Genomic DNA, 26,228 nt, shown 5'->3' with positions numbered 1-26,228 from the left:
GTCCAGCTGCCCTCTTCAGTTTGAAGGCCCTCGGAGCGCAAGTCTGAGAGTGAAAAGCAGCTGAGCCTTCTTGTCCCAAATGGAGGTGAGGTGGGACTCGTCAATTCTCCAGAGAGCTAACATCTCAGGACACCAAGCAGGGGCTCAAAGAAGGTCCCAGAGACCCCCCCCTCCATCTTTAGGAGTGGGGAAACCCTGGCCCATAGACCACTCTTGGCATGCCATGGGTCCAATTTGGCCTGTGAGACCATTTCCCCCAAACCATGCCCCATCCATCACCAACCTCACCGGAAGATGTCAGTAGATGGGCAGGGCCCGATCCTGCTAGGTGCTGCTGTACAAGTGCATTCCCTGCAAGGAACGTGCTTGTGAAGGAGAACCCTCCCTGCACCCCATGGGTCAACTTGGACTGACCGGGGCAGGGAGAATGGAACCAAGTCTCATCAGGAGGGCTTAGCTCTGCTCAGGACATCCTTTGCTGCAGATTTCCCCAGCGCTCTTGACTGACAGCCACCAAGAGCCCTTCTGCACAGCTGAGATGAAGGCAGACAGACAATGGTGCGGTTTCCCTAAAGCCAGTAGCCCAACCACATCCCTCCAGTCAGGGAAAGTGCAGACACCCATTTCTAAATTAAGAAGCCCATCCCAGATTGGTCTCTGGCAAAGTCTGGCTTGGAAGGAAAGCCTTGGGAAAGCAGAGAATCAGGAAGGGAAAAAAGAAGCGAAGGACTTTTATTATCTCTTTATTTATCCTAAATAGCCATGACATTAAAAAAAAAGAAGTTGATGGGTTTTAAAACAACAGCACAACATTAACAGCTACCTGCAGAGATGGGCTTGAGTTGTAAACCAGGCCCTTGGCCAAGCGTCCATCCTCCAGATTCCTCCAGAGAGGAGGCAGCCGGGACTTCCTGGACCATGAGCAAGCGGGGGCCTCGCGCACACGCAGACACACATACAGGCACACTCTCCCCTCTGGAGGCCCAGCCAGCACAGTCACCATCCCATTCACACAGCACTCTTTCATCTCTGTGTGTTGACCGCAGAGGCCACAGTCTGCCCTCAGCCCTCTTCTTACAGATCTCTCAGCTGCCTGCAGGCACAGCAGATGTCATCAGTCATCAGCATCGTCAGAGATGCTGGACACACTCAGAACTTAGGCACATTCGCTCCACCGCAAAGTTCCGGGAGGTTGGGGGGAGGGCGAGAGAAGAGGCACATAAACGAAAACAGTAATAATAATATTAATAATATTGCACTTGAAGTAAAAAAAAACAAAAAAGCTCAACAGGAAGTTGAGCAGTGGTCATGCACACCACCTGTTGAGCATCCAGCTAGATGATTTCAATAAATAGGGGAGCAGATGACAACTGGAAGCAGTAGGGGGCTGCTTGAGCATTTCTTGGGAGGACGAGACAGAGGAAGAAGAGGAAGAAAGAGTTCTTTATCGAGAGCAGAGATGCCCAAGGGCGATAATTCCCCCAAGTGCTGCCCAAGTCCCTTTGTCAGCAACTCTTTGGAAGGAGGAGCCATCTTTGTCTGCCATCCCACAAACTCCTTCTGGGTGCCAAATCCAGGTCCAGGCTCAGAAAGCGGCCCCTCGGCAACAGCCCCCGGGCGCAGCAGGGGGAGGGAAGACAGCTCTGAACTTCACAGTGGTCTGGTGGGACCCCCAGCCTCCAGCTCCTGGTCACCATGACGTTGTCGTACCGGAGAGACAAAGCAAGCTTCTGGGGTGGAAGAGAATGAGGAGGCCGAGCTGTCTGACCCCAGGGGTGGGGGGAAGCGGTGGCTTCTTTGTCCAGGCAGGCCTCCGACCAGAAAGGCAGCGGATCACATGTAAACATACACCTCCCAGAAACAAGTCTCCCCTCAGAAGCCGGCCAGGCCGCCTCTACAGCGGAGGGCTGGACTTCTTCTGGTTGACGAGGTCCAAATACAGCTCTGAGCGCAGGAAGCGAGGATAGGGGTCCTTCTCCATCAGGGCGTAGATCCGCCTCTGGGCAAGGTCAAAGCTGCTCCGGGAGATGCTCTGCATATTGTCCTTGGTGTGCTCCCGAGTGTAGGAGTCCAGGTTGACCTACGAGAGCAGGAGGGAGGAAAGTCCAGTCACTGCAGCTCAAATACGATAGCAGGAGGGCAGATTCAGGAGAGAGAAAAGGAGCTGTTTCTAGAGGAAGGACTGTGAGGGGAGAGAGACTTTGTGCTGATCACTGGGGGGGGGGGGAGGCAAGTGGAAACAGCTGTGATCAGCACACAAAGTCTCTCCCCCCTCACAGTTCTTCCTGGCCAGGATGACTATACTCTGCTTCCATGGTCAAAAACAGCAATTCTTCTGAATACCAGTTGCTAGAAACCAAAGGAGGGGAGAAGGCTCTCGCGTTCAAATCCTGCTCAAGGGTTTCCCACAGAAAGATGCTGGACAGGATGGGTGCCCTTTGGTCTCATCCAGCAGGCTCCTATTATGTTAAGGGTGGTTGGTTGGATGGATGGGAAAATGGTCAAGGGGGGGGGCAGCACAGCCCCCTGGGAAGCGTGGCTGATACACCTAAAGATCCTTTCCAGCTGCAAAAAGAGCTGGAATTTTCTTTTTAAAATAGGGCAGAGCAGCTGAGGCCAGAGTGCCCATGGCAGACAGTCTCTTCCCAATGCTGCCTGTTCCTGAAAGCTACAAATCCCCGTTCTGAACCTGCAGTGGGCAAAAGGCACCACGTCAAAGGCATCCCACTAATGCCCATTGCCAGCTACTAGATCAGGGGTCAGCAACCTAAGGCCCATGGGCCAGAAGTGGCCCTCAGAGGTCGTTTGACCAGCCCCCGAGCCGCCCACTCACACACTGCGCTAAACCAGCACGGCACAGGGACTAGCTTCCGCGGTGCCAAAAAACAGGCACGCATGTGGTCCAGCCCACAGAGGGATCTCCGTGGGACCGATCCAGCCCAGGCAAGATAAACCTTGCTGGCCCCTGTACTAGATTGCCTCCCCCTCTGCCAAGCAGCTGACCTGCCAGCAGACCTTCTCCTAGGAGTCATTATCCGCTCCATGGACTTAAACAGAAGCCATTCCCTTCTCCAAATTGAAACTCTGGGCCGGCAGGAAGAACATGCCCAGGCTCTCCCACACAATCCCCGGGAAAGTTCCCAAACTCTTTGCAGAGCAGCCAGGACAGAGAAACCGGCATAAATTGAGAATTTAACCAGACTGGGCTGTAACAACTGGGCTTTGCGCTGCTCACCTCAGAGCTGTTTCTCTAAGAATCTTCACAGGCCTCTCAAAGGTGATAGCAAGTTTTTGGGGAGGAGAGAGTTTCTAGGCAGTTTCCTTGCACAAACTTAGACCTGAGTTGCTCCTCTCCAGCTGTAAACATTGCCCATATACAGGTTTCAGTTAAACACGTGTCCATGTATCTTAGGCCGGGTAGCCTAGTACTTTGGCGTTGTCTTAAGCTTGTTCATCAGCCAGACGCAAGATAAGCACTGAGCTGCAAAATCTCAAGGCCGAGTTTCAAAATCCTTCATCCAGGTGTCCATTTCACCCCAGACCTTGGCAGAGCCTCTTGGTCTGCGTTGCACTTTGGCACAGCCAACACCAACAGGCCTTGGAATGCCAACCCCCCACCCCCCGGGCAATGGAAGCCAGCTAGCCACTCACTCACTTCTTTGCAGGACTGGGTTGCAATGTATTCTGCATAGATCTTCTTGGCTTTGGACACCATCTTGGACTGGGACTTGATCTTCTTGTAGTCCTCACATGCCTGCCAGAACTCCAGGTTCTCCTCACTGAACTCAGTGCGCAGGAAGGCACGGAAGGCGGCCAGACCATCTGGAGAGGGAGAAAGTAGCCTTGAGGGCCAGGGGGCAGGAGCCAGCAACCTTCCCCTTCTGGCCCCTTCCTCTTAAGCAGGCACCCCCAAACTCGGTCCTCCAGATATTTTGGGACTACAATTCCCATCATCTCTGACCACTGGTCCTGTTAGCTAGGGATGATGGGAGCTGTAGTCCCAAAACACCTGGAGGGCTGAGTCTGGGGGTGCCTGCTCTTAAGGAAAAAGGGAAGGGCAACTCTTGGGATGCATAGCCAGAAGTGGTTTGCCACTAAAGACCAGACACTCAGGGGATGAAGGCAAGGGCCAAAGGCACCTGGCTGGCACACAAATTACTGAACTCCATGGACCCTGGGTCTAAACCAGCAAGCCTCTTCTGAGGTGGCACAGCAGGCTAAACCAGGCCTGCCTCCCCCAGCAGCGCATTTCAGGCACCAGAAGGGTAAAACATGAGAGTCCTGTAGGTACAACCATTTCCTAACACCAAACCACAGATCCACAATCCAAGGATGGCACAGAGAAAAGTTCCCCACAAACTGTAACCTGCCCAACTTGGAAAAGAATCTCAGAAGGCAGAAACTGTCCAAAGCCTCTCTCTGGCCAAGACTGTGGAGCATCGCTGCCAGCCAAGAGAAGGAGATCATGTGTCAGATGAGCCAGTGGGCTCTGCCTCTGTGCCAGGCAACACCAGTGGGGTTCCACTGGCCGGGCAGCTGGGGGCAGAGCAATCTGGGGGTGAAAGCAGCCAATGGGGAGGGGAGGAGCATCACCCTCAGAGTTACACAAAGACACACACACCCTGCCAAGCCTTGGATGCTGTTATCTCCACAGTGCTTTTAAAAAGTAGAGAGAAAGGGAGGGATGAACTGCAGGTCCCACTTAAAAACAAGATTTTGCACATATCTGAGAGTCACAGATGTTTCAGGCATTTGGGTTCTGCATCTCTGAAGCTTAAGTGATTCTCAAAAGCTAGAAACGGCAAAATTCCTCCCGCCTTACATTTATGCTGAAGCAGTTTTTCCAGGGCCTCTCCCCACTTGAGAGCTTCTTCAGGAGTTGGCCTGAGGAGAAGGAGAAAATGAGGGGAGGAGTCACTTGGCAGGAAAGAGAAGCTGCAAGGCAGGGAAAAGGGAAACCCCTTCCCCCAGAGGATTAAGCTCCCCCCCCCCCCCGAACTGGAGTAAATTAAAATTTTAAGGCAAAGGCTGCTTGATTAACATACATGAAAGTAGCTTGCATTTTGATTCTGCCCTACTAAACAACACCCCCCATTCCCAAAACACAGACATTGTTGGACTCCCTCTTACTATACTGTAATAGCCAACATTCATTTTTCAAGATGCAGCCTTCCAAGCTTTACACCAATTAATGGATTTCAAAAAGCAAGGCTAAAACCTGCAATTGTCTGAAAATCCTACACACGCTTTAAAAAAGATTTCTTGCAAAGAAAAATTGGGAAATACAGATTTTTGCATTTGTTCAAAATGTGTTTAAGCACCAATCCTCTTGTGTGTGCAGGAATGCCCGGCACATCCCTCTCAGACCCTCTCCAGTCTAAAGATGCTGGAAATCCACCCAGGATAAGACTGCTACAGAGCAGGATGGGGTCAGAAGAGGAGAAAAAGCTCCAGGAACATTCTCCATCTGGGACCTCAAGTGCAGCTTCTGCTTTTGGTGGGTGAAGTTCTGCGCTGGGAAGAGAAACTCAGAGACCATGTCCCAGCCTGGCTTCACCTCTGCGGATCTGGGACCACCCCTGAGACACCTCAAGCCTCTTCTCACCTAGCACCCCCCTTCCTTACTTGAGGGTCTTGAGGGCTTTGTCCGCCTTGCAGGCTGCAGGGCCTCCAGGAGACTCGTTCCGCCTTCGGAAGATCCCCAGCCGGGTCTTCATGTCTTTGGCCCTGGAGATGCAAAGCAGAAGGGGCAGCGGGGTTAGCGAGGCTGCGGGGAAGCAAAGGAACAAGACCCGCGATCGAGGGTCGCTTCCCAACCCAGCCCGGCGCCTCTCCTTTGTCCTCAAGGGCAGGGAGGAGGGGTCCGGGCGCCCTGCTAAGGAACAACGCCGCAAACCCCGACAAGGAATCCAACCCTCCGCAGTCTTCCCAGCGAGCACACCGCCCTCCGCGTAAGCTCAGAGGCTTCCCAGCCAGGGCCAAGAGTGCCCCTGAGCACGCACAAAGGGCGCGCACTCCTTCAGGCGCCGCCGGGGGTGTCCCACGTACTCCTTCAAGGTGTGTCTCCGCTGCAGGCTGAGCGTGACGCCGCCTCTCCCACGGGAGCCCCGCAGGATCTCCGCGTGGAGCTCCACCGCCTGGGCCGCCTCGCGGGAGAAGGGCATGGCCGGGCGCTCCGGGGGACGCCGGCAGCCGGAGCGCAGCCAGAGCACAGCCGCGTCTGCAGCCGGCCGGCCGGCCCCGCCAGCCCCTCGGAAGGGGAGCGGCTGCACGTGCGAGGGCCGCCCACGGATCCTATTTCGGGCCGGGGCGGGGCGAGGCTATTTATAGAGCTCCTGGCGCGCCGAGGGTTAAACGGGGGGGGGGGGAGGCAGGGAAATGTCAATCAAGGGAAGGTCGCCCTCTTCACGGGGGGAGCGGAGAGGCTGGGACCCCCGCAGCCCAGAGCCTTCCCAAAGTCTGCTCTCCCGTTTCTTTACGGGCCAGATCCACACTACACGCTCGAAGCATCCCCCGTGCGCATCCCAGAGCGATCCTGGTGGGAGCTGCAGTTTGGCACCCTTTCCAGCACCCATCACAAGGGACAGCCGCAAGAAGGGCAGCCCCGAGTCAAAGGCGCCTCGGAGAAGCTCAGAGAGGGCAGTGCGGACGGGCCCTTTCCCCGCAGACTCCGGGACGGAACCGCGCCTCCCCTACTCCGAATGGATTTCGTGGGCAGCCCGCGATGGTCGCCCTTCGCCCGGATTGGTTCGCGGGGAGGTTAACGACCGTACGGTCAAGGCAAGGGGTAGCCCACACTCCCAAAGGGGCAGCTTTCTCGCAAGAAGCACCATCCCTTTTTGGCCTCCCGTCCAACCTGCAAGAATGACAAGGGTCAAATGGGTCGCCCTTGAGACGCAGCGGATGTACAGATTAAGCGTCAGACCCGCACCTCCCCATCACCTTACTCTAATTGAAAGGGAACCCCCCCACACACACACTTGATTGATTGCTGATCTCCCCACGTCCTTTCCAGACCCGGGTCTTTTGGAGAGGTGGGCCCGGGGGTCTCGTCTCACCCCCAAAACTATTTCAAGAGTCCAGCTCTGAGGATTTGCGCCCAGGCCACTCGTGGCGCACAACTCCGTTTTCAATGGCTGGAATGCCAGCGAGCCAACAACGTGGGGCATCGGTGAGAGCGCTCCTGAGCAAATGCAGAGTGCAGATTTAGAAGGGCGTCCGGCCCGCAGGCATCCTTGAGCGCCCTACGCCCGTTTCAAAATAATATTTCCCGGTACTTTTAAAATAAAGCCGAATGCCCTCCTGCTACTCGCGAGGAAGCCGCGTCTCCTGCGCTCCGGCGGGGCTGCTGCTGCCTCCCTCACCTCTCCAGGTACCATTCGGCGACCCCCCGCGCGGAGGGATGCATCTGGATGCGCGGAGACCTCGAAGGGAGCTGGAGCCCCCCGCCCTTTCCCTCCCCGGACCCTCGGGCTGAGAAAGGGGCGCCGGATCCGCGTCTCCACTAGTGCGCCGACAGCGACACCCCGCGGCAGCGCCTCGCAACGACGCTTCTCTACGCTCGAGCATGCGCAGCGGGACTCCTGAAGCCCTCCCCGTGCCCACCGCCTTGCCCGCATCTGAGGAGGAGGAGGAGGGGTTGATTTAGATGCCCCGCCCCACTTCTTCAGGGCCAGAGTGTAAGGCGGGCTTCGAGCGGTCCTGGGTTCAGATCCCCTCTTTGGGCTACAAGACCTAAGCTGCCGTCTTCGTCCGTTTTATCTCTCACATAAAAATGAAACAAATGAGAGATGGCTGCAACGGATGAGCAGCAACCCAGTGCTGATTACTCAAGAGTAGCACCCAGGAACAAAGATGGTGCTTCAGTTACGATTCCTGCATTGCAGCGGGTTGGGCTAGATGACCCTTGAGACCCCTCCCAGCTCTACCATTCTTGGATTGCATGAATAGGATGTGGCCGGCCAGGAGGGGAAATCCCCACATGGACACAGAGGCTGTCTGTCTGCCTTGCCCATCTCTCCCCTTTGGGGAAAGTGTGCAGTGCCTTTGTGCTAAGCAGAGATCTTCCTTCTGCTTAGGGGGCAGAGTAGTTCTGAGCATGTGGCATGTGCCCTCTCGGGACAGACATGAAGCAGCTTCTTTGGAAAGAAGAGGCACAACAGGGTCGTGCTGGAATTAGGAAGGGGCCCGAGGGAGTCACGTTCATCAGTTTCAATGAGTCTCCTCTGAGTAGACACTGATGCTGAATACGGCCAGGTGTGGTTTCAGGCAAACTGCATAGAGGAGTGGGGGATGGAGGGGGTCTACCAGCTGAAGCTCTGTGGTTCAGAGACATAAATGCTGCACTGGGCGGCAGCAGCAGCAGCAAAGGCCCGTCCTGCTCCCATGCCCTGTTTTGGGAAAGGTGTGTGTGTGTGTGGGGGGGGGGTCTGGCTGTTGTCCATGGTGAAAGGTGGGGTGCCAGCCAGGATGGACCCACTTTGGCTTGATTTAGCTGCCCGCCTTTTAGCCACACCTGGGTATGAACCCTCCATGTTCAGAGGCAGTCTTCCTCAACTGTGCCAGGCCCTGGCGAGGGCAGCTAGGGCACGCCTGGGGTACTTGTGGCCTTCCTGCCGGGGCAACGTGCTGGTCTGACCCAGCTCTTCCTGAGGCCTTTTAGCATTTGCTGAGGATGCCCCGTTCTCTTAGAAAGTAAAGAAGTGGTAAATGCACCAACACCCACCCACTCCTTTTCTAGGTTTACATTCTCCTGGTCCAGCAATGGGCAAGGGGGGTGGACTTCAGGGGAGGCCAGCTGACCCTGCTCCTGACTTTGCACACAGGCTGCCCAGCACCCAGGGTCTCATTCTGTACCAGGCTACTTGAAGCAGGCGTGGGGACTGGTATGGATGGCCTGCAAACTGCCTCCTCTGGCTGCTACGGCTGGCAGAAGAAGCCCCCACACAAGGGGCTTCTGAGCACGAGCAGAGCACTTTTCCTTCAGGAGCGAGCAAGCAAGCCCCATCCATGAACATGCAATTAGCCCTGGAACATGTGAGGAATAATCGGAGGATACCTTGAGCATGCAGAAAGTGACCCCATGCCACCCCAGCTCCATGGAAAGGAACAGTAAAAGAAATAACCATTTGCATCTCACTAGAGAATCCACACACAGGAGCCCACCACAGCTTGGGATCTGGGTTTCCAGGGTCACATCCATATCATGTATTTAAAGCATTCTTATTAACACCCCACCACCACACACAAAGAATCCTGGGAATTGTAGTGTGCTAAGGTTCTCCTAACAACTCTTGGCACCCTTACCATACTACAGTTCCCAGGAATCTTCACACAGGGGTGTGTGTCTGTTTCAAGTGGCACATGAGGGCTTTACCTGCCTGGTGTGGGGCCTCCCCAATTTCAGGCAGGGACTCTGGGTCTGGCTTCAGCCCCCTCCCGAGATGGGTTCCCTCCCCTCCCTCGACTTACAGGTTCCTGTTTGTCTTCTTGCAGGCCCCTCGTGAAGAAACTCCTCGGTCAAGGGCCCAGTGGGGGTCCAGCAGGTGCCCATGTTGCTGCTGCTGCTGCAGGGGAGAGAAGCACAGGGATGAGATGGGACAGGGTGGGGGGGGAGTGAGATGCCCCTTGAAGGCAGGCTGCAGCTGAGGGGAGCCACCCTCTCCTGGAATCCTTCTGCCACCTCCAAAGACCAAGGGCTGAGCCCTGAACCCCTTGCCATGGGGTATTTCTGCTCCCTGCTCTGTTCCTCCTCTTCCTGCTTCTCTAACCATAACCACAACACAAGAACCAAATCACTGCAAGCTTTTCTTTGAAATAGTCTTCTCCCTTAATTTCTCTCCGGTTTATAAAGCACAGCAAGTCTCTGACTCCTTTTACTCAAAGGGAATGGAATTCTTACTAATTGCTCACTTAGAAAGAGCACCATTTTTAAATAGGGTGTTTTGCTGCATTTATGCTCCTGCTTTCTGCAATCATTTCCTGCAACACTCCTCCTCCACGTTTTATGGCTGCGGCAAAAGTTGTGACAATGCACAAAATGTACAAAATGCAATAGAAACAGAAGCTTTTCTGGATGAATTAAACATTTGCACCCAAATCAACATTTTCCAGCTCCAATAAGTAGCAGTAACCAAAATCACCATTCATTGAACATACTGAAAGAGGAGGCAGCCCAATTCTGTATTATTAATTTTTTCATTTATTATTTATACCCCACCCATCTGGCTGGGTAGGTGTTCATCTCAGAAGCAAGCCCCATTGTATCCAACACTGGATTGTAACCTGGGAAGAATATAAATCCTCACTTTTTGCACGCTCAGCTCAGGAGGATAATTTGCTGAGGAATTTCTCTCTCTTGGTCAATTGCCTCCCTCCCCCCCCCTCGCTTTCCGCTCACCCGTGGGAATGGGCTCCCCAGCCAAGGAGCCGGAGGGTCCCGCAGCTTCCTTCCCCTGCTAGGTGAGGCTTCCGGAGATTATTGGCCTGGCCGTCTCCCTCCCTGGCAGAGACACTCCAAGAGGCAGCCTGCCCCAAAGACATTTCCTCCCATTGTTGGAAGGGGAGAAAGGGAGAGACTCTGCTTCCAGGCAGAGGCAGAAAGGCAGGCGGGAGCAGCTGAGCGCTTGGGGGCCCATCTTCCTCTTGCTGCTGCCCGACAGAAAGGGGCAAGCCCTCGCTAGCACAGGGGGAGCTTCCAACCAGGCTGTGTGCTGTGCACACTCCCATTTGCTCTGCTTTGGGAAGCTGCGTGCAAACTGCAGTCCACTATCTACCCAGCGTGTCTATGTGTTGTTCCCCAACCCACACAAGACCCAGTTTAAATCCAAACTGAGAAGAATGACTTAGCAGCGGCTGTAGACATATTAGTGGCTTGAAATGCAGCCGGGTCCTTCTTTTTATCTAGTCAGTTTCAGAATTGTGCAGTTTACACACACACACACAAACACACACACACACACACAGAGAGAGAGAGAGAGAGAGAGAGAGAGAGAGAGAGAGAGAGAGAGAGAGAGAGGGAACTCCAGCCATTTATGTAAACCAGCTGGGGGAGAAGGGACAAAGAAAACAATGGAGCAAATTTGCTTTCTGCTGCTCTGGTGGGTAGGATCCAATACAATGGACTCTATTTACACGAAAGGAGAGTCCGACTAAACATGAGGGATAGCTTTCTGACAGTAAGAGCTGTTTGACAGTGGAAGGTGTGCCTTGGGAGGCTGTGATATGCAGGCAGGTATGTGGAATTGCAAAACAAACTTCCAGCAAAGCCAGCATTTAATGCATATTCCACAGTGGACAAAGCAGTCCCTTTTTATGTCTGAAACATACCTTTTTCAATCTACCAGATTTGCACAAATGAGCAGGTGGAAAAATAAAATATATACCTGTGTCTATATGCATTGCCCACAGCCTCACTGGCAGCCTGCTGAGCTTAAAAAGAGGGCAAGGAACAGCCAGGCTGGAGGAGGCACCTCTGAGCCCTTTCTCAGACACAGACAGACAGACAGACAGAGGGAATGGGAGGCCCTGCTTTGAAATTAAAACAACAACAACCCATAAACATGACAGAAACAAAATAGGAGGCTGGGGATAGGTGGTACTACCCACGTAAACCCACTCCAAGGCAACATTCAATTTTATATTGATTTTAATTCCCTTGCTGGATTATCCCTCAGCTGGGAAAACCAAATCTTGATGGGAAAACATTCAGGCTGACAGATGGATGATGCGGACCTGGTGTGGAGAACCCCACCACCCACCCCTCCAAAAATTGAGGCAGAAGCAGCTTCTAATCCACATTGAGCTTCCGCCCTGTGTAGACAAGCCCCTTCTGTTCTCTCCCTGCAAGGAAGGGCTGATCTGGAATGCCCAAAGCCATCCTGGAAATGACCGCCAGGAGGCAGCCAAGGCACAGCATGAGCCCAGCCTGGCAGTATGGGAAACTCTTGGCTTGAGAATTACCATAGATTCCGGCATATTAGGCGACTGGGCGTATAAGTCAACCCCTCAAATTTGGAGGGTCGACTTATACGCCCAGTCTTATACGCGGCAGCTTTGCTGGGCAGAGGCAGTGGGCGGCAGGCTCCGCTCCGGGAGGAAGCTGCCCAGTGAAGCCGGCTTAGCATCGCTGGGCAGCTTCCTCCCGGTGCGAAACCCACTGCCCACTGCCGCTGCCCAGCGAACCCATACCCGGCGTGTAAGACGACCCCCGACTTTTTAGAGGATTTTCCGGGGTTAAAAAGTCGCTTATACGCCGGAATCTACGGTAAGGAGGAAGGGGGGTTTTGGTAACCAGGTGGGCAGGAGCTGCTGCTGAGGACGAGAGGTGTAGCAAGGTCAGGTGGTACCCGGTGCGAAAAAATTTTTGTCACCACCACCCGCACCAGCGAGTCCCAAGCCACCGCTTTGCCATTGCAGCTGCTGCTCGCTGTAGCCTTGGGAGTCGTGGGCGGGGGGGGGGGGCGTGTCGAGTGTCACCCCCCCCTCAGGATGACACCTAGTGTGGTCTGCACCCACCGCACCCCCTTGCTCCACCCCTGCTGAGGACCAGGAGTTTTGCAACTGCCTCTTTCCGGTTGAAGGTCAAGGAGCAGAGAAGGGTCACCATAAGACCCCCTTGCCTGCAGTCGAAGCAGCTGAGAGCAGATCTGCCTTCATGACCTCTGCATCCCTCTGGAGAAACCTCCTCCCTCCACCCCCTGCCACCTGGCCAAGGCCTCCAGGAAGTCCCCAGCCAAGCAAGGCATCATGCCAACAGAAATCAAGGAAACAGGGAGTGGCTTATAGTGAGCCAGGCCATTGGTCCATCTTGTTCAGTATTGCCTACACTGACTGGCAGCAACGGCTCTTCCAACTTTGCCTGGGGATGCCAATGAGGATTGAACCTGGGCCTTCCGCATGCTAGGCAGGTGGTCTACCCTTGAGCAAAGGCCCTGCCCCTGCTGCTGCTCCCTAGCCGACGGCATCCAGAGGCAGACTGCCTTTCAATGTGGGAGTTCCATTGAGCTAACAATTGCTCACAGTGCTTGCGACTGGATCTTTACGGGGAATGAGGTGGAGGGTGGGGAGTGGGGTTAGATCTTCTCCAGATTCCCTGCTTCATCCACTAGCCAACCAGATGTGAGGGCCTTTGTCCTCTCCCCTGAGTGCCCACCAGCAACTGGAGCTCAGGGGACCTTTGGTCTAGATGGGTCTAATCTAGGAAACTTTGCTTTACATCCTAGTTCTAATCGTGGATTTGCTGGCTTTTGGTAAGCCGCACTCTCAGCCTCTCTGTCTGTGAAAGGGAGAACGTGGTGACTTGTCTGTGAGGATGATAGAGAAAGATCGCAGAAGGCATTCTGAGGTTTTGAAAGCGGGGTCAAAAACTGCAAACAGCATCCTTATGAAACAGACTGGAAAATGGCTGTTCCTTTTTGTCCGCCATGATGCCTTGGAATGTAAACAAACATTCTGTAAGCAAAAGGAGGGTGATGGTGGCTGTCAAGCCATTCCAGCAACACACCCCACTGCCACATTCCCAACCAACAGTTTGTGCAAAAGGCTGAAAGAAAGCGGCCTCCTGGCCAGTTCACCTCTCCCTCCCATGTCCCAGGCAGCTTTTTGGGGGGAGGAGGGAGGAAAAGGGAGAGAATAAAATTATCTCCAAAGAAATACTTTTCTAAGGACTTGTTTGCATTTCTCCACTTGTATGTGCTGTCAAGCCTCCTGTCTCCAACGGAGAGCAGAAGTCAGCTTCTAGCTGCCTCTCAGGAGGGTTACCTAGGGGTGAAGCATGTGCTCACACGCATGCATCTTGGGCAAGCAAATGATAAGAGCCCCCACCAGGAATTCAGGACTAGGCAGCCTCAGCCCTGCAGCTGCCATCAAGCCAGGCTTCCTGCAGCTAATCAGGTTAGAAACAGACCAGTTCCTGGCCGAGGGCTCCAAGGAGGCTGAGCTGCAGCAGGTGGACACACCACAAAACAGCAGCAGCAATAATGGACAAAGCGCAGAAGAAGCTCACAGCAGCAGCAGCAGCAGCACATAGCTTCCCTGCCCACCAGCATCCTGGGCAGAAGTAGAGCATTGCTCAGTTTGACCTCTCCAGGGTTATGGGCGCAACAAGGCCAAAGGACATCTGGTGCCCCACCACTACTGAGAAGGTCCTCTGCTTGGTTCCCTGTAACTTCACTTCTTGCAATGAGGGAACCAGCAGAAGGCTCTCAGCGCTGAACCTCAGTGTCCGGGCTGAATGATGGGGGTGGAGATGCTCCTTCACATATGCAGAGCTGAGGCCATATAGGGCATCAAAGGTCAGCACCAACACTTTGAATTGTGCTCGGAAACATACTGAGAGCCAATGTAGGTCTTTCAGGACCAGCGTTACATGGTCCCGATGACAGGTCCCAGTCGTCAGTCTAGCTGCTGCATTCTGTTATTAGTTGTAGTTTCTAAGTCACCTTCAAAGGTAGCCCCACGTAGAACGCATTGCAGTAGTCCAAGCGGGAGATAACCGAGCATGCACCACCCTGGCGAGACAGTGCGCATGCAGGTAGGGTCTCAGCCAGCACAGCAGATGGAACTGGTAGACAGCCGCCCTGGGCACAGAATTGACCTGTCCCTCCAGGGACAGCTGTGAGTGCAGAATGACTCTCAGACTGCGCACCAGGCTTATGGGTGCTCCTGTCGCTTGGAGATGGCTGCAGAGAAGGCTGTCTTGGCTGGAAGCTGCATGTGACCTTAGGGCTCTTTAGGTCTGAGCAGCACAAGGACTGAACCCAAATGTGCCAGTTATTGGCTTTCCCTGGGAAAGGAATTGCATCTGGAGGGAAGAAAGAAGCCTTTCTTCTCTGTCTTAAGGACTAGAAACATTTAAAAAAGATAATAGGTCATTAGAATGCTGAACTCTCACTTGGTTAGCTTTCTTTCGGCAAATGAGCCATGAAAGGACAGCAATGAAGAAGGCGACCCCTTGCCTGAGCCAACAGTGTGACGCGGCAGCTAAAAAAGCCAATGCAATTCTGGGCTGCATCAATAGGAGTATAGCATCTAGATCAAGGGAAGTAATAGTGCCACTGTATTCTGCTCTGGTCAGACCTCACCTGGAGTACTGTGTCCAGTTCTGGGCACCACAGTTCAAGAAGGACACTGACAAACTGGAACGTGTCCAGAGGAGGGCAACCAAAATGGTCAAAGGCCTGGAAACGATGCCTTATGAAGAACGGCTAAGGGAGCTGGGCATGTTTAGCCTGGAGAAGAGGAGGTTCAGGGGTGATATGATAGCCATGTTCAAATATATAAAAGGATGTCACATAGAGGAGGGAGAAAGGTGGTTTTCTGCTGCTCCAGAGAAGCGGACACGGAGCAATGGATCCAAACTACAAGAAAGAAGATTCCACCTAAACATTAGGAAGAACTTCCTGACAGTAAGAGCTGTTTGACAGTGGAATTTGCTGCCAAGGAGTGTGGTGGAGTCTCCTTCTTTGGAGGTCTTTAAGCAGAGGCTTGACAACCATATGTCAGGAGTGCTCTGATGGTGTTTCCTGCTTGGCAGGGGGTTGGACTCAATGGCCCTTGTGGTCTCTTCCAACTCTATGATTCTATGATCTAGCAGGAGCCAGAATTGCCCCTACCCTAGAGGTGGTATAGGCAGCGGCTGGGGGGTGCGAGACTACCCCAGAACCCACTGCCTGCCTTTCTTGAGGAAAACACCTTCTGCCCCTATGCCAAGCACCCCCACTGTCCCCCAGATTCCCCGCAGACAATCCCTCTGCGCGCCCTACCTTCCGGTTCCCGACGAAGAGCAGGGTGAGCTGGTGGATGGAGCCCCCGTTCCTGGCCAGCTCCTTCTTGAGTGTCTGGGGGGATGGCAGTGTCCAGCTGGTGCCTGGGCCCTGGGCCTCAGCGTAGTTGAGGCTGGTGTCGGAGGTGAAGCAGTGCCCGCCCCGCGGATCCTGCAGGAGGCTCCCCTCGCTGTGGGTGCGCCGCCGTAGTGAGTTCTGGGCACTCAGGCTGCAGGCTGGTGGCTCGCCGGCTGAGGCTTCAAACATGCTGCAGCGCTTCACCTCCCCTCTGCTCAGGTAGGCCTCGTGGCTGTCCTCATCCTCTTCATCCTCCTCTTCGTCTTCCTCCTCCTCCTCTTCCTCCTCCTCCTCGTCTTCTTCTTCCTCCTCCTCCTCCTCCTCCCCAAAGTCTGCTGGGCCATCAAGATCAAATGTGGCGATGGCTGCTGTGTCCTCCAGCCGCAGCTTGGGGATGGCGAAGGCTGTGGGGCTGAGATGGGTCTCTTTGGTCCCTTCCTCCTCCTCCTTGTGCTTCCCAGGGCTGGGGGCCCCCTTCTCCCTGGATCCTGTTGTTGGGGGGTCCTGGGCCACTGCCATTGTCTCCTCCACCGAGTCCTCCCTCATGGCGTGGGCCGTGGGACTTGTTCTGTCCTCCCTTGTGGAGGGCAAGGCCCCTGGCGCTGCAGCCTCTGGCTCGAGCATCTGGGGGAGGGGAAGAAGTAGAGAGGGGGAAAGGGTCAGCCACATGCTGGGGGTAGGGGTAGTGCAGGCACGGTGGGGGGGGGCAGAGGGGCTCAGGTCTAAAAGTGCAGCAGCAGGAAGATGGATTGCTCCATCACAGATGCTTGAGTTGAGATTCCTGCATTGCAGGGGGTCTACAATTCTGTGAAGAAGAGGGGCTTGGCATGCCTGGAGACCCACCCGTGTGACCCCCAAGAGGTGTCCATTTCCTTCAAAGGGTCCAGGGAAAGCTGCTGTATGGGAAGGGAGCAAACCTCTTCTGTTCTAGAGACCACCTACAGAACTATGATCACCCAGCCCACCCCAAGTCCCAGCACATTTGGAAGCTGGGGCAGAGAAAAACCTGTCATCGCTTGCCATGCGTTCCGCTGTATCGGGACCCAAGATCCTTTACAAAGGGGGAAAGGATGCCAAGGTATAAGGCTCTATAAGAAAGCCACCTTAGGCCAAGTCAGACTGCTTGTCTCTTTCCCCCTTCTCTGCTCCAGCCACAGCCAGAGGCCCCTTCCTCATCACTTGCTGCTACCTGAGAGGCCTTCTTCACCAGAGGCTCCTGAGGGTGGGGTGGGGCCCTCTGGGTGTACTGGTGGGGGCTGTGGTCAGTCCAAGACATGCGCAGACATTTGCTTGGGTTTCCCACAGTCCTTAGGAGAGGCTGCACAAGAGCATTTTACAAACGCTCTTTGGGGGGATGGCTGCCCCATTGGAAAAAGGCCCAACAGGAAGGAAGAAGTGCCTTTGGAATGGGAAATATTGGGGGGGGGGGTTTACATTAAATTCCTTGCAAATTCAGACACATGGTCTGAAGAGCTAAAGATGTGCCTGAGATCTTCCTGAGAAGACCAGGAGCCGCAGTCTCTGCCTTGGAGGGGTCTCCTCGGATGCAAGTTCCAGAAACAAAACAAAGATCTGCCCTTGATCGACAGGCAGGTAGGTCCACCTAACTCCACTCTGCCTTCACTGACTGGCAGCTGCCCTTTCTTTCCCAGCCCTGCCCAGCTGGGATCTGGGTCCTCCGGCCTGCAAAAGGGATGCTCCCAAAATGTGTTACAGCCTTTTCAGTTGCATATGGGAAACTGGGACAGGCCTATCCCTGCCCCCTTATCCTAGACATGTGCAGAGTTGGTGTGGCCACTCTCCAGGCGGTCAGCCTGCAGGCCTGGAAGCAGCTCCCCTGAAGAGAAGAGCAGCCCCAAAGATGGGTCAGCCTGAGAGGCCATCTTGCTGTCCAATAGAAGTATCCAACAGCCACTAGCCAGGCACCTCCAGGAATCTCACAAGCAGGGCACTAGGCAACCATCACCCCACTCCCAGTTATCTGTCCCCAGGGCCTAGGACTCAGAAGTAGACTGTCTCTGGAGATGGACGCTCCATTCTATACTGCTTGGCAACTAGTGACTCCTGCATGGTGCAAGAATGGTCTAATCCTCTTTTCAGCCTGGCAGCCATGTGTGGGGTCGGCTGTTGTTGCCTGGCTAGAAGAAGCAGCCGGCAGCTTCTCTGCCTCCCCCATTCCTCAGCCAAGGGCCGATCCTTCTGTAATTCAATCAGGTTGGCCTGCTCCTTGCTTGCCCAGCCCTGACGTCAGCGCAACCAGCTTAGACAAACAGAGGCTGCCTGCTATCACAGCACCACTGTCAGCAGCCATGGCAGCTGAAATTCTTCCAGGCCACACGTCATGCACCGGGAGCTGCTCTATCAGCCAGAGCCACTTATGAGACCCAGCGACTAGCAAGCAGCAGGAGTGGCACTTGCAGGAGCCGGAGAGCTTCCTGGGCAAGAGAAAGGGCACCTCTGCAACTGGACCCCGGAAGCCTCGTGCCTGCACAGAAGGAGCCTCCGCCTGCTTGCTCTTCAGGGTCACAGGAGGGTGCTCTGGGGAAACACACTGCCAATGGGCAAACACCAGGCTCCCTATTGGACAGGCAAATCTTGGCTTAGCTAGTAATTTCTGACCAGCAACAATTCCCCCCTCCCCAAATAATTGATTTAAATCAAATAATTGATTTAATTAATTTTATAATGAATGTTTTAGAATGTTGGACTATTTTGATTGTTGTTAGCCGCCCTGAGCCCAGCTTCGGCTGGGGAGGGCGGGATATAAATAAAATTTATTATTATTATTATTATTATTATTATTATTATTATTATTATTATTATTATTCTGACAGATGCTGAGGGTGTACAGAAGCTAAGAAAAAGCAGGAGCTATTCCTGAAGTTTCTGCACTCTCCCTAAACTTAGTGCAAAGGACCCTTCAAAACACTTTGTCCCCCCTGACTCCTTCCTCGGGAGAGATTGGGGAGGAAGATGGAGATGGAGAAAAAAAGGGAAGGGTCTGAGGGAATCTCTCCTTGCTGCTTTCCCTCTTTCCTTGGCTTCTCCGGGTTTCTCCAAACAGCCACGCAAAGAAGCATTCTGGAAAGGGGTGTGGGGTCAGGATCTTGCCAGGTGGCAAAGAGTCACTTGCCCTGGCTGAGCAAGGAAGTTGATTTGCAGATGCACACATCTGGCGATAGTGTGCCTTTCACAGGCAGAAAGCCAAGCGGTGCAGTGGTGGAGGAATACAACAATGGGTGCCTGACGTGCACTTAGTAAAATAAAAACTGGACTCTCATGTGTAACCTAAGCTGTAAGGCCAGCTGCCAAGTCCTGAAACTACCCCGGATGGTGGGGGCTTTGGCCCAGAAGAAAAAGCTAAGCAGGGTCCAGTATGGTTTCAAATTGGACATGAGACTGCATGCAAATCCCTGGATTTCAGGGGGTTGGACTTGATGACCCCCAGGGTTCCTTCCAACTCTACCATTCTATGATTCCAAGGGAGGATCAGCTGTCCCTGCCTGACATTCCCTCTCCACAGCAGCTCTTTAAGGGGTGGAGCCCAGAAATCATTTGTGGCACCCAGGCAACTCCACCAGCAGAGAGGCAATGGTGGTGGGGGATCCCCTGGGCTGTGCTTACTGAGGGAGGGGCATCAAGGCACTCTGCATGCAGGGGATCCCTGGGTTCAAATCCTGGTAGCAACTCTGGTTAAAAAGGAGCAGGCAGCAAGTAATGATGGAACACACGAACACACACACACACACACACACACACCCGCCTCAGACCCTGGAAAGTCTCCCACCAGCAGAGTAGGCAACATTGGGCTAATCTGCCCCTGGTTCCTGAATGTTAAATAGACAAACACACACAAAACAAATAAAATCCCCTAAGCCAGGCAGCCCAGAGTGTTCGTTAAATAACATCAACATACTCAAACATTAGGGCAATGTGGCCAAGTGCTTCCTTTCATCAATTTACATTTTTATATCCTACTTTTAAAACTGCTTCTCAAAGTAGTGCATCTCTCAGATGAAATGCTGGAGGCTCTGAGGGCATCAACTCCCCTGCCTTGGATAGGGAAGTTTTTAATGTTTGGTGTACTGTATCTTAATTTGATGGAAGCTGCCCAGAGTGGCTGGGGGTAACCCAGTCAGATGGATAGCATATAGTAAGTTATTTATTGTTATTGCAATTGTTATTATTCAGCAGCACTTCAGAAGGACACAATAAAAGACTGACCAAAACTCGGGGCTGAAACCAGTGTGAGAGCTACTCAGAGGAGACCCACTGGCCATCTCTATCCATTTGAATGGGTCTACTCTGAATATAACTCACACCGGATACAACCTTTAGTTTATTATTTTTTAAAGAAAAATAAAGCTCGACATCCAGAGAAAGAAGCTGGAATATTTCAGAAGCTCCTCACTTTCCTAGCAGTGCCCATCTGCCCAGTGGCGTTTCCAGTCCAACCTCCGCCTGCCCCAACACTTGGCAGCCCAGGGGCTCTGCGTGAGGAAGTGGGTGCCGGTCCACTGCAGACCCCCAGCTACAAAGTGTGCTGTCTTCCCATCATTGCCCCAAGAAGAGGGGCATTCAGCTACCAGCTAATGTTTACTTGCCAGGCAGCAATGGGGCAAGGGCCGCCCTGCCCCCTGCCTGAATGAGCCCTCAGCTCCTGGGTTCCTTGACCTTATATATCAGAAGCACTTACCCACTTTGTGGCCCAGGCAGGACCCCTCTTCTCCAGCCTGCCGCTCTTACAGGTCACCCTCCCCTCCCCGCAAGGAACCACAATGACAGCAGCACCTTTGGTGGCACCCAGCAGTCTCACCCCAGGCCAGGCTCTGGCACGGAGACCTCCGTGCAGCCGGCCAAGCCTTCTACGGTTATTAATGGAGAAGCAGGAGCTGCGGCTCCCCAGATAGTGATCCTCAGAGCCTGTCGGTCTATTTCTGGCTCTTCTGGGGCTCCCGGGAGCTTCTTGTACCTGACAATAAGGAGGGGGGCGGAAAGTGACCTTCACTATCAACAGGGAAAAGACTCCCTGCCTCTCCCAATCAGGGCAGACGGAAACACACGTGTGTGTGTGTGTGTGTGTGTGTGTGTGTGTGTGTGTGTGTCTAAGACCCACTCCTGAATCCAGTAGCCATGAAGTTCTAACTGATAGTCCGATAATCATTTATATGACAGCACTGCAGCATATACAGTCATGAAGATAAACAGCAGCAGATTCCCATGGAAAATCTGCCTCCCATTTGAGCAGCAGCTGGTTCCATTTACACTGCCTTTTTCAATGCTGCCTCCAGTTAAAGAATAGAATAGAATAGAATAGATTCTTTATTGTCATTACACAAGTGCAACATTGTACAAAGTGCAACGAAATTGGATGCCATCCCTTAAAACATCAAAAGCAAAACAACAACAACAACCAAATAAACCACATTCCAGCCACACCCACACCACACCCATCAAACTCCCAGGTCACACTATCGAGTTACAGCATTCAAAAAGGCCACAGCTCTTGGATAGAAACTGTTTTTCAGTCTATTTGTCTTTGACTTGATGTTTCTATATCTCCTGCCAGAAGGCAGTAGTGCAAACAGACCGTGTCCCGGGTGAGATGAATCATGCAGGATGTTATTTGCTTTCCTAAGACAACGGGAACCGTACAGTTCTTCCAAAGATGGGAGAGGATGACCAATAATCCTTTGGGCTGTGGTTATGACCTTCTGGAGCACCTTCCTCTCCCTAGCTGTACAACCGGAGAACCAAGCACAAATACAGTATGTAAGAATGCTCTCTATGGAGCCTCGGTAGAAGCACACCAGCAGTCTCTCACTCAGATTGTTCTTCTTTAAAAGTCTGAGGAAATAAATTCTCTGCTGGGCCTTCTTCACCAGAGCGGTGGTATGTGCGCTCCAAGTCATGCCCTGATCGATAGCTACTCCCAAAAACCTGAATTCCGCCACCCTCTCCACCCGTTCCCCGTTGATATACAAGGGCTGAATGTCCGCCTTTTTTCCCCTGTAATCCACCACCAATTCCTTGGTCTTAGCCGTATTAAGAGCCAGATTGTTCTCTCCACACCAAACACAGAGCCGCTCCACCTCGTCCCGATAGGCGGACTCATCCCCTCCTGAAATGAGCCCCACCACCGTAGTGTCATCAGCAAACTTGATGATTTTGTTGCTGGAATAGATGGCTGTACAGTCATACGTATAGAGAGTGTAGAGCAGGGGACTCAACACACAACCCTGTGGTGAGCCGGTGTTAAGGCTAAGGGCTGTGGACATGTGTGACCCTACTTTAACCCTCTGAGAACGTTCTGACAAAAAATCCAAAACCCAGAGACAGGTGGAGTTGGAGAGTCCAATCGCCTCTAGCTTGGACACCAGTCTATGGGGGAGGATAGTGTTAAAAGCAGAGCTAAAATCCACAAACAGCAGCCTCACATAACTCCCCGGCTGCTCCAGATGGGACAGAGCAGCATGGAGAGTGGTATTGATGGCGTCTTCTGTGGATCTATTTGCTCTGTATGCAAACTGGTAGTTGTCAAAAGTTGATGGAAGACAGGAAATAATGTGACGGCGCACCAGTTTCTCAAAACACTTCATGATGATTGGAGTCAGTGCAACTGGTCTATAGTCATTCAAACTACTGATTGTGGATTTTTTAGGCAGAGGGACAATAGTTGACGACTTCAGGCAGGGTGGGACAATAGACTGGTGTAAGGACTTATTGAATATCTTAGTAAAGACCCTCGCCAGCTGATCCGCACAGCCCTTCAACACCTTTCCAGTGATGCCATCAGGTCCAGCCGCCTTCCTCGGATTCGCCATCCTCAAAACCTGGTGCGCCGTCACATTATTTCCTGTCTTCCATCAACTTTTGACAACTACCAGTTTGCATACAGAGCAAATAGATCCACAGAAGACGCCATCAATACCACTCTCCATGCTGCTCTGTCCCCTACTTAGAGATGAGGGGTGCCACAGTTTTTGCACATGCACTTGCACTGCACCATGGGATTTGTGGTTTTAAGGCTGCATAGACAGTATGCCACACATGGGCATGCAGCAGTTTTGGCACTTCCAAACCTAGTCTGAAAAATTCTGGCAAAAGTGGGCTAGCTGAATTAATGCAGATTAAAGACCACCTTGCTCCCGTTTTTACTGTGACTACCTCAGATTAGCATATAGGTATACTTGAAAACGATTCTCAAATAAGGATCCGGAGAATCAATGTTTTACAGCTAATGTTTTGAAGAGCAAGTGAAAGTAATTCCTTTCTGATTTAGTGTCTTCTTATACACACACATTAGAAGCCTATTTGCTCAGAGAGATGGGAGCTTCTTTTCCCCAAGACATACAACTAAATGCACTATCCTTTCCACTTGAATTGTAGGGAAAACAGGGAAAACACCTTTGAAAGTCAAATGGATAATAAGGAAATGGAGGAGGAGGAGGAACTCTGATGGGAGCTGGGAGCTCCCCACAGTGACTTTGAGGCACCGTCTGCCCTGGCACCTGATGTTCTAACCCCACACTGAAATTCTCTGCCATTCCCTTCACTTCCAGCAAAGTCCTGAGAGCCCAGCATTAACCTGCTGCTACTGCTGCAAAAGTATTGGCGCCTTTAAGAAATGAAGTACACAAGAGTGGAATATAAGGCATATTGGGATTTTTTTTGTAGTTCCGCAAGAGTTCGACTGATGCCCAGTAGCCCAACAACCTAACATAAGCAGCAAGATTAGAGGAGGAAGGATTGGCTCCCAAGGGTGCAGGTGGCAGAGCCTGTCAATGGGCCTGAGCTGGATCTGCTCTTTTCTGTATATTATTGTGAGTGTTAAGCTTGGTTTTTATGCTTGTATTAAAGTTTGTTTCTGTAATTTGCTTTGAGTTCATCCTTTCAAAAAAGCAACTAAATAATAATGTTCTTCATTTTGCCAATATTTCCCACATTTCTGCAGCAATTCGCTTTTAAAAAAAATACTGTAAAAATCCACCAGCATTTTAATGGAAATTTCCCATTAACAAACACACATTTTTAATATAAACATTTTTTGCAAACTATACCCCCCAACACAATGCAATTCTGTATATATTGTTTGGCTGGAGAACTGCATCTTACTATTTGTGGGAACTGCAATTTTATGTTGGTTTGAGAAAGGTGAATCAGGCATCTCCCTACTGAAACACAATCAGATCTCTCCACCATCTCTCCTGAGTCCAACAGTGGCCAATTCTGGGCTATGGGCTGGTCTGTGGCTGCTTTGTGTCATCATTGAACCAGGGGGCCCCCACTCTCCTCCCCACGGACAGGCGGGGCAGGAATTAGTGGGCTAGTTGAAAGCATGAATCTTCCTGAAGATCAGGTCCAATTAACAGGGGCTCTGCTTTTCAAATGGAGGTTAAGCCACTGTCTGTTTAATCACGCCAATTAATCCATCCCTGCTCATTGAATTTGACAGAGAAGGTGATGAAATACTGAGGAGGAGGGGGGACGGGGGGGTTCAGCGAGGGGCAAGGGAGAGACGTCTGGACATGTCCAAGGATGTTTTGCCAAGGGCTGCACAGTTGTCTTCCTTTTCACATCTCACAAGAACTCAAACAACCTTAGGAACACAACAATTCTTCCACGGATTGCCCAATTCTTTCCCCAACCCCCAAAGCCATTTAAACTAGCAGCAACCTCCATGTTTAGAAATTATAAACAAACGAAGGCTGAAAAATGTGTTCTGTGTCGGTCAGCAAGTACATCCCCCCACCCATCCACTGATGAACCTGAATTGTGCAAGGGGGTGCGCATGTGGGAGGGTGTCCCTCCCATCCCTACCAACTATCTCGTGGTTCTGTGGGCCGTTTTGGTCCTGATCATAAAACCATAGAGTTGGAAGGGTCCAGGGCGGCTCTGGGGTTGGCAACCTCCTGCCAATGCCATCAGCATCCATGACAGGTGTCCATCCAACTTCTGCTTAACAATCTCTAAGGAAGGAGAGTTCCCCAGCTTCCTAGGGAGTGATGGCAAAGATAGGATAGGCCAGGAAGCACCGCTTTTACACTTATACACATAGAGAGAGGAATACATCCACAGTCTCTACTTATTTAACATCTAGAGCAGTTCCACAGCTGCTCTCAGAGCTGGGCAGCCCCTCTTTCACAGCCAGAGAGCTGGTGGGGAGCCTTCTTCCCCTCAAGATGTTTACCCAGCAGCAGCAGCAGCATCCCTCGGCTCAGACATCAGCCCTTCCTGTCCACCCAGCTCTTGGCTCCTCTGTGCCAGCTGAAGTGCTTAATTGCACCATGGACTCACCTATCATTACGAGAGGCTCAAAAGCAAATAAACAAGGCTCCGGCTGCGGAAGCAAACAGAGCTGGTCAGGTTCCAACACGCCTCAGTGGCTCACCGGGAGCCAGTGGCCTTTGGGTCTTTGGGGAAGGAGGACTCTGGCATGTAAACACCTTTCTTCTCCTCCTCCTCCTCCTCCTGCTGCTGCTGCAGGGGGTGCAGTTTTCCCCTGGATGGCTTTCCCCTCGAACATGCCCACGGCAACACAAGATGTCACTGTCGACATGTTGACATTAAGATGGAATGGAAATCTCAACATCCACATCTTTCCAGTGAGCGCAATTGAGGCCAATGAGGATGATGATGCAACTCTGATTCCACATGGGAAATGGCAGAGGCCTTAGGAGGGAGATTTCCATACCCTTCAAGGTGTTCACCTTTCACAAGGACAGCCCCCTCTTTTCTAGTCCCAGGCATTTCTCCGCCTCTTGCGCTGCCTTGTTAAAACTGGGAACCAGTGTGGTGAAGTGGTTCAAGTGTTGGGCCAGGACCTGGGAGAGACCAGGGTTCAAATCTCCCCCACTTGGTCATGAAGCTCATTGGGTGAGCCTGGGGGCCAGCCACCACCTCTCAGCCTACTCTACCTCACAGTGTTGTTGGGGGACATTAAATGAGGAGGGGGAAGAACCACAGATGCCACCACAAATGCAAGTGCACAACCAACAACACCCTCCGCAGGGGCTGGGGAGCTGAAGTCTAAGCTGGGCAACTGGCAGCAGGCTGTGGGACGCTCTGTTTTTCTGCGACCTCATCTGTCCCTTCTGCATCACGGCCATTGTTTTTGTAACAAAAAATATGCAAGGTGCGTTAAGGGACTGGAATGGGAGCAGAAGTGACTTCTGTGGTGAGCAACGGATGGGATGTTCGGAACCTCTAATGTTTTTCCATTGCATAACACTCAGCAGACAAAGCCAAGGCTGCTCACAGCCACCTATTCCACATAACCTGAATTTCACTGGTGAAAATCAAAGCATCCTTTGCTCACCTCTTCACACAATTTAAGGAAGCTTCAAAGGATACAGGCCCTCACAATCGAAGCACCTGCACTTACTC

At 52.5% G+C, this 26,228-nt stretch overlaps 1 protein-coding gene across 7 annotated transcripts in view; it reads right to left on the bottom strand.

The window, feature by feature from the left end:
* Window positions 1–727: 727 nt before the first annotated feature.
* The window catches only part of RGS3 (regulator of G protein signaling 3), a 76,881-nt gene continuing 51,380 nt past the window's right edge, over window positions 728–26,228 (bottom strand). For 2 of the 7 annotated variants that reach the window (XM_081195589.1, XM_081195590.1), the window contains 6 exons: window positions 15,766–16,466; window positions 9,472–9,570; window positions 5,626–5,727; window positions 4,823–4,884; window positions 3,656–3,822; window positions 728–2,080 (listed from right to left, as the gene is read on the bottom strand). In XM_081195589.1, coding sequence (XP_081051715.1) covers window positions 1,895–2,080; window positions 3,656–3,822; window positions 4,823–4,884; window positions 5,626–5,727; window positions 9,472–9,570; window positions 15,766–16,466 — 1,317 coding nt within the window. In that variant the 3' untranslated portion in view covers window positions 728–1,894. Of the gene's footprint in view, window positions 2,081–3,655; window positions 3,823–4,822; window positions 4,885–5,625; window positions 5,728–6,048; window positions 6,198–7,364; window positions 7,476–9,471; window positions 9,571–15,764; window positions 16,467–20,538; window positions 20,668–26,228 lie in introns of those variants that run through there. The other 5 variants (XM_081195591.1, XM_081195587.1, XM_081195588.1 and 2 more) reach the window with 5 other exon arrangements.

The sequence above is a fragment of the Podarcis bocagei genome, assembly GCF_964188305.1.
Source record: "Podarcis bocagei genome assembly, chromosome: 1".
Taxonomy (NCBI): domain Eukaryota; kingdom Metazoa; phylum Chordata; class Lepidosauria; order Squamata; family Lacertidae; genus Podarcis; species Podarcis bocagei.
The sequence above is the reverse complement of the archived record's forward strand: the minus strand, read 5'-3'. Positions and strand labels throughout refer to the sequence as shown.